This window comes from Salmo salar, unplaced genomic scaffold (genome assembly GCF_965601325.2).
Source record: "Salmo salar unplaced genomic scaffold, fSalSal1 ptg000465l, whole genome shotgun sequence".
NCBI classification, from domain to species: Eukaryota; Metazoa; Chordata; class Actinopteri; order Salmoniformes; family Salmonidae; genus Salmo; species Salmo salar.
In genome coordinates, this window is record NW_027675394.1 from 442,437 (window position 1) to 451,375 (window position 8,939).

Here is an 8,939-nt window from a genome sequence, read left to right on the forward strand (position 1 = left end):
ACTAGTCCTACTTCTATATGTGTAATTAGGTAGACTAGTCCTACTTCTATATGGGTAACCAGGTAGACTAGTCCTACTTCTATATGGGTAACCAGGTAGACTAGTCCTACTTCTATATGGGTAACCAGGTAGACTAGTCCTACTTCTATATGGGTAACCAGGTAGACTAGTCCTACTTCTATATGTGTAACCAGGTAGACTAGTCCTACTTCTATATGTGTAACCAGGTAGACTAGTCCTACTTCTATATGGGTAACCAGGTAGACTAGTCCTACTTCTATATGTGTAACCAGGTAGACTAGTCCTACTTCTATATGTGTAACCAGGTAGACTAGTCCTACTTCTATATGGGTAACCAGGTAGACTAGTCCTACTTCTATATGTGTAACCAGGTAGACTAGTCCTACTTCTATATGGGTAACCAGGTAGACTAGTCCTACTTCTATATGTGTAACCAGGTAGACTAGTCCTACTTCTATATGTGTAATTAGGTAGACTAGTCCTACTTCTATATGTGTAACCAGGTAGACTAGTCCTACTTCTATATGTGTAACCAGGTAGACTAGTCCTACTTCTATATGTGTAATTAGGTAGACTAGTCCTACTTCTATATGTGTAACCAGGTAGACTAGTCCTACTTCTATATGTGTAACCAGGTAGACTAGTCCTACTTCTATATGTGTAATTAGGTAGACTAGTCCTACTTCTATATGGGTAACCAGGTAGACTAGTCCTACTTCTATATGGGTAACCAGGTAGACTAGTCCTACTTCTATATGAGAACCAGGTAGACTAGTCCTACTTCTATATGGGTAACCAGGTAGACTAGTCCTACTTCTATATGTGTAACCAGGTAGACTAGTCCTACTTCTATATGTGTAATTAGGTAGACTAGTCCTACTTCTATATGTGTAACCAGGTAGACTAGTCCTACTTCTATATGGGTAATTAGGTAGACTAGTCCTACTTCTATATGTGTAACCAGGTAGACTAGTCCTACTTCTATATGAGAACCAGGTAGACTAGTCCTACTTCTATATGGGTAACCAGGTAGACTAGTCCTACTTCTATATGTGTAACCAGGTAGACTAGTCCTACTTCTATATGTGTAACCAGGTAGACTAGTCCTACTTCTATATGGGTAACCAGGTAGACTAGTCCTACTTCTATATGTGTAATTAGGTAGACTAGTCCTACTTCTATATGAGAACCAGGTAGACTAGTCCTACTTCTATATGGGTAACCAGGTAGACTAGTGCTACTTCTATATGTGTAATTAGGTAGACTAGTCCTACTTCTATATGTGTAACCAGGTAGACTAGTCCTACTTCTATATGTGTAACCAGGTAGACTAGTCCTACTTCTATATGGGTAACCAGGTAGACTAGTCCTACTTCTATATGTGTAATTAGGTAGACTAGTCCTACTTCTATATGAGAACCAGGTAGACTAGTCCTACTTCTATATGTGTAACCAGGTAGACTAGTCCTACTTCTATATGGGTAACCAGGTAGACTAGTCCTACTTCTATATGTGTAATTAGGTAGACTAGTCCTACTTCTATATGTGTAACCAGGTAGACTAGTCCTACTTCTATATGTGTAACCAGGTAGACTAGTCCTACTTCTATATGGGTAACCAGGTAGACTAGTCCTACTTCTATATGTGTAACCAGGTAGACTAGTCCTACTTCTATATGGGTAACCAGGTAGACTAGTCCTACTTCTATATGTGTAATTAGGTAGACTAGTCCTACTTCTATATGTGTAACCAGGTAGACTAGTCCTACTTCTATATGGGTAACCAGGTAGACTAGTCCTACTTCTATATGTGTAACCAGGTAGACTAGTCCTACTTCTATATGGGTAACCAGGTAGACTAGTCCTACTTCTATATGTGTAATTAGGTAGACTAGTCCTACTTCTATATGTGTAACCAGGTAGACTAGTCCTACTTCTATATGTGTAATTAGGTAGACTAGTCCTACTTCTATATGAGAACCAGGTAGACTAGTCCTACTTCTATATGTGTAATTAGGTAGACTAGTCCTACTTCTATATGTGTAACCAGGTAGACTAGTCCTACTTCTATATGGGTAACCAGGTAGACTAGTCCTACTTCTATATGTGTAACCAGGTAGACTAGTCCTACCTCTATATGTGTAATTAGGTAGACTAGTCCTACTTCTATATGTGTAACCAGGTAGACTAGTCCTACTTCTATATGTGTAACCAGGTAGACTAGTCCTACTTCTATATGTGTAACCAGGTAGACTAGTCCTACTTCTATATGAGAACCAGGTAGACTAGTCCTACTTCTATATGGGTAACCAGGTAGACTAGTCCTACTTCTATATGGGTAACCAGGTAGACTAGTCCTACTTCTATATGGGTAACCAGGTAGACTAGTCCTACTTCTATATGGGTAACCAGGTAGACTAGTCCTACTTCTATATGTGTAACCAGGTAGACTAGTCCTACTTCTATATGTGTAATTAGGTAGACTAGTCCTACTTCTATATGTGTAACCAGGTAGACTAGTCCTACTTCTATATGGGTAATTAGGTAGACTAGTCCTACTTCTATATGTGTAACCAGGTAGACTAGTCCTACTTCTATATGTGTAACCAGGTAGACTAGTCCTACTTCTATATGTGTAACCAGGTAGACTAGTCCTACTTCTATATGGGTAACCAGGTAGACTAGTCCTACTTCTATATGTGTAACCAGGTAGACTAGTCCTACTTCTATATGTGTAACCAGGTAGACTAGTCCTACTTCTATATGGGTAACCAGGTAGACTAGTCCTACTTCTATATGTGTAACCAGGTAGACTAGTCCTACTTCTATATGTGTAACCAGGTAGACTAGTCCTACTTCTATATGGGTAACCAGGTAGACTAGTCCTACTTCTATATGTGTAACCAGGTAGACTAGTCCTACTTCTATATGTGTAACCAGGTAGACTAGTCCTACTTCTATATGGGTAACCAGGTAGACTAGTCCTACTTCTATATGTGTAACCAGGTAGACTAGTCCTACTTCTATATGTGTAACCAGGTAGACTAGTCCTACTTCTATATGTGTAACCAGGTAGACTAGTCCTACTTCTATATGTGTAACCAGGTAGACTAGTCCTACTTCTATATGTGTAACCAGGTAGACTAGTCCTACTTCTATATGGGTAACCAGGTAGACTAGTCCTACTTCTATATGTGTAACCAGGTAGACTAGTCCTACTTCTATATGTGTAATTAGGTAGACTAGTCCTACTTCTATATGTGTAACCAGGTAGACTAGTCCTACTTCTATATGGGTAACCAGGTAGACTAGTCCTACTTCTATATGTGTAATTAGGTAGACTAGTCCTACTTCTATATGGGTAATTAGGTAGACTAGTCCTACTTCTATATGTGTAACCAGGTAGACTAGTCCTACTTCTATATGGGTAACCAGGTAGACTAGTCCTACTTCTATATGTGTAACCAGGTAGACTAGTCCTACTTCTATATGTGTAACCAGGTAGACTAGTCCTACTTCTATATGTGTAACCAGGTAGACTAGTCCTACTTCTATATGTGTAACCAGGTAGACTAGTCCTACTTCTATATGTGTAACCAGGTAGACTAGTCCTACTTCTATATGTGTAACCAGGTAGACTAGTCCTACTTCTATATGTGTAACCAGGTAGACTAGTCCTACTTCTATATGTGTAATTAGGTAGACTAGTCCTACTTCTATATGTGTAACCAGGTAGACTAGTCCTACTTCTATATGTGTAACCAGGTAGACTAGTCCTACTTCTATATGGGTAACCAGGTAGACTAGTCCTACTTCTATATGTGTAATTAGGTAGACTAGTCCTACTTCTATATGGGTAACCAGGTAGACTAGTCCTACTTCTATATGTGTAACCAGGTAGACTAGTCCTACTTCTATATGTGTAACCAGGTAGACTAGTCCTACTTCTATATGTGTAACCAGGTAGACTAGTCCTACTTCTATATGGGTAACCAGGTAGACTAGTCCTACTTCTATATGTGTAATTAGGTGTGCGTCCTTACTCAACATTGACAGGAGTGTTTCAAACAAAAGCCAATTAATAAATTGACAGAACTGACGCATCTTGCGGGGTCAGGTCTGGGTGGTCTGCCAGGGGCCGTTTCATTTAGTATCCGTTTGGGTCAGTTGGGGAATGATTGTATTTCCCCATAGTATGTTGTACCGAAGTTGACCGACTGAAAGGGAGTGTAACTTTATGACTATAATTACTGTTCCCTGAAGGAGGGAAATGAGGTACAACACCTGTTTGGCTCCACCCCTTCCTGGGTCTTTGAAGAGCGATATTAAATTGAATATGACCTAAGGCTCGTATTTCTGTGTTTATTATATTATAATTAAGTCTATGATTTGATATTTGATAGAGCAGTCTGACTGAGCTGTGACTGAGTGGTGGTAGGCAGCAGCAGGCTCGTAAGCATTCATTCAAACAGCACTTTCCTGCGTTTGCCAGCAGCTCTTAGCAATGCTTGAAGCACAGCGCTGTTTATGACATCAAGCCTATCAACTCCTGAGATTATGCTGGCAATACTAAAGTGCCTATAAGAACATCCAATAGTCAAAGGTGTATGAAATACAAATGGTATAGAGAGAAATAGTCCTATAATTCCTATAATAACTGCAACCTAAAACTTCTTACCTGGGAATATTGAAGACTCATGTTAAAAGGAACCACCAGCTTCCATATGTTCTCATGTTCTGAGCGAGGAACTTAAACGTTAGCTTTATTACATGGCACATATTGCACTTTTACTTTCTTCTCCAACACTGTGTTTTTGCATTATTTAAACCAAATGGAACATGTTTCATTATTTATTTAAACCAACTGGAACATGTTTCATTATTTATTTGAGACTAAATTGATTTTATTGATGTATTATATTAAGTTCAAATAAATGTGTTAATTCAGTATTGTTGTAATTGTCATTATTACAAATATATATTTAAAATCGGCCGATTTAATCGGTATGTTTTTTTTTTTGGGGTCATCCAATAATCGGTACCGGCGTTGAAAAATCATAATCGGTCGACCTCTACTATGTTATTGTTTGTTAAACACTTACTGTTCAAACCCTCATTGTCAGGCTGATGGAAAAGCTAGCCAAGGAGCATTTTACTGGTTGAAGTGTTTTTTAAGTATAAAGCAGTTGATTTGCGACAATAACACAAACATATTAAGCAGGAGGTTCAAACGAGCCTTAGAATTATAATCCAGAAGTAATGTGAAATGCACTCATAAACAACCTGTAAATGGAGGCTATTTTTGCAGTCAGCCTATGAGAACTCCCCTGAGTTTCCCCCACGGTGGTGAATTAGTGAATAGACACAGAGCTTAATGTGAGTTTCCTTGAGTAGCACTCCTGATCTTGCGCTGTAATATTCAGAATGCATTGTGAAAAACGATAATCTTCGCTCACCATTTTTTCTCCAGGCAGATATAGTACATCCATAACTAGTGGTTTCCTCATTAGCAGATATACTACATCCATAACTATCGGTTTCCTCATTACCAGATATACTACATCCATAACTAGTGGTTTCCTCATTACCAGATATACTACATCCATAACTAGTGGTTTCCTCATTAGCAGATATACTACATCCATAACTAGTGGTTTCCTCATTACCAGATATAGTACATCCATAACTAGTGGTTTCCTCATTACCAGATATAGTACATCCATAACTAGTGGTTTCCTCATTACCAGATATACTACATCCATAACTAGTGGTTTCCTCATTACCAGATATACTACATCCATAACTAGTGGTTTCCTCATTACCAGATATACTACATCCATAACTAGTGGTTTCCTCATTACCAGATATAGTACATCCATAACTAGTGGTTTCCTCATTACCAGATATACTACATCCATAACTAGTGATTTCCTCATTACCAGATATACTACATCCATAACTAGTGGTTTCCTCATTACCAGATATACTACATCCATAACTAATGGTTTCCTCATTACCAGATATACTACATCCATAACTAGTGGTTTCCTCATTACCAGATATAGTACATCCATAACTAGTGGTTTCCTCATTACCAGATATACTACATCCATAACTAGTGGTTTCCTCATTACCAGATATACTACATCCATAACTAGTGGTTTCCTCATTACCAGATATAGTACATCCATAACTAGTGGTTTCCTCATTACCAGATATACTACATCCATAACTAATGGTTTCTTCATTACCAGATATACTACATCCATAACTAGTGGTTTCCTCATTACCAGATATACTACATCCATAACTAGTGGTTTCCTCATTACCAGATATACTACATCCATAACTAGTGGTTTCCTCATTACCAGATATACTACATCCATAACTAATGGTTTCCTCATTACCAGATATACTACATCCATAACTATCGGTTTCCTCATTACCAGATATACTACATCCATAACTAGTGGTTTCCTCATTAGCAGATATACTACATCCATAACTAGTGGTTTCCTCATTACCAGATATACTACATCCATAACTAGTGGTTTCCTCATTAGCAGATATACTACATCCATAACTAGTGGTTTCCTCATTACCAGATATACTACATCCATAACTAGTGGTTTCCTCATTACCAAATATACTACATCCATAACTAGTGGTTTCCTCATTACCAGATATACTACATCCATAACTAGTGGTTTCCTCATTACCAGATATACTACATCCATAACTAGTGGTTTCCTCATTACCAGATATACTACATCCATAACTAGTGGTTTCCTCATTACCAGATATACTACATCCATAACTAGTGGTTTCCTCATTACCAGATATACTACATCCATAACTAGTGGTTTCCTCATTAGCATGGAGGAGTTTCTACAACCAAATTGCGTATGCATCGCCCTCATGCCGCAATTTTAGCAAACACAGAAAGGGGCCTATATTGGAGACCAAAAGTCGTCTGGCACACTGCTTAGAGTTTCAACAACATGAATAACTTATTTCTAGCCTACAATCATCGATGTCACTACTAATGTGAAAACAAGACAAAATATAACTTTTCTTGCTCATTTTAAGACAAATGTCAAGTAATCATTACATTCATTACAGACGTCAATTGTTGTACAACATCATGGCTACGCTGTTGGCATCACCTTTTACAGTGGATTACCGCTGTTGTGGGCCATTAACCATCTGTTTGACTTTGTTGTTCACACAGGAGAGAGACGGGACTATCGTGGATCCTCTGGGGAGCCTCAACAACCTCATGATGCTGACAAGGCAGAGAAGAGTCTCTCCACATCAGAACACCTCAAGAAACGCCAGCGGAGAACCACAGGGAAAAGATCTCACCGCTGCTTTGACTGTGGGAAAAGGTGCACCTCATCAGGCATTATATCACACCGGATAATTCTCACTGCTGCTCTGATTGTGGGAAATTTTTTAAATCTTCATCAGAACTCAAAATACACCTGAGAAATCACACAAAAGAGAAACCTTACTTCTGCTCTGACTGTGGGAAGAGTTTTCCTCTGTCAACCAGCCTGATATCACACCAGAGAACACACACAGGAGAGAAACCTTATAGCTGTGATCAATGTGGGAAGAGTTTTTATAAATCTAGGAATGTTATTATACACCAGAGAACACACACAAGAGAGAGAACTTACAGTTGTGATCAATGTGGGAGGAGTTTTCCTATTTTAATCGCTCTGATATCACACCAGAGAACACACACAGAAGAGAAACCTTATAGCTGTGCTCAATGTGGGAAGAGTTTTGCTTACTTTAGCATGTGGACCAGACACCAAAGAACACACACAGGAGAGAAACCTTATAGCTGTGCTCAATGTGGGAAGAGTTTTACTCTGCTAAGCAGCCTGATATCACACCAGAAAACACACACAGAAGAGAAACCTTATAGCTGTGCTCAATGTGGGAAGAGTTTTGCTTACTTTAGCATGTGGACCAGACACCAAAGAACACACACAGGAGAGAAACCTTATAGCTGCAATCAATGTGGGAAGAGATACTCTGAAAAACGTTCTCTGATTAAACATCAGAAAATACATGAAGGAATTGATGGAGTTGTTTCATGATATCAATGAATTAATGTCACAATGTAGAATGTTTTAACATTGTAGAAGGAGTATTTTAATGATGTCACAATGTAGAACACTAAACGTTTGTCCCCTGTTCTATTGATTTCAACATGATATGGATATTAGCCTCAGGGGGAAAATCCAGGCTCTGAAATGGAAGAGTACTATTTATGAGATTTAATAAAAAGTGACTAACAAAAAAAGAGTTGTGTTACACTTACCATGTTGGTGACCCACTTGAATCAAAATGCAACACTTCAAAATGTAGCTAGCAGCTTTCTACAAGTTGTCCTCTGACCAGGGATGTACACATTACTCCCAGATTCCATGTGGTTTTTCAGCTGTTCGTTTTAACAGGATGTGCAACCTCATGTCCCTCCTCTTGCATAATTGATTTCAACATGATATCGATGAGTGATGACAAATAAGTTCCTTTGTTTAGCGACCCCTAAATTTAAATGCATCACTCCAAAATGTAGCTGACTGTCTTCTGCAGGTTGTCCTCTAATGAGGTAAAATATATCTCCATTTCCATGTGTTTATTTTAGTTGTGTTAGTTTCAACAGCACTTACAACCTGATTTCCCCCCTAATCGATATCAGTGATTTATTGCTACTTGTCAAAACAACAGCGTTTCTGGTGCAGTTTATAAGGTGCTTGTTTTAAAAATTACAAGTAATATGATTATTGTGGCAGATGTTTGTGTATATAGCACATGTTATGTTTAGGTTTTCAATTCATCCCAAACTGTTTCTGCTTATTGGTTATTGATTTGGACACGTTAAAACTGTGTTTTGACATCGGG

At 38.4% G+C, this 8,939-nt stretch overlaps 1 protein-coding gene across 1 annotated transcript; it reads left to right on the forward strand.

The window, feature by feature from the left end:
* The first annotated feature begins 4,290 nt into the window (after positions 1 to 4,290).
* Positions 4,291 to 8,301, forward strand: LOC145876150 (uncharacterized). The gene is made up of 2 exons (XM_082971940.1): positions 4,291 to 4,295; positions 7,423 to 8,301. The coding sequence occupies exons 1-2, from the start codon at positions 4,291 to 4,293 to the stop codon at positions 8,129 to 8,131; spliced, it is 714 nt and encodes a 237-aa protein (XP_082828066.1). The 3' UTR covers positions 8,132 to 8,301.
* The last annotated feature ends 638 nt before the right edge of the window (positions 8,302 to 8,939 follow it).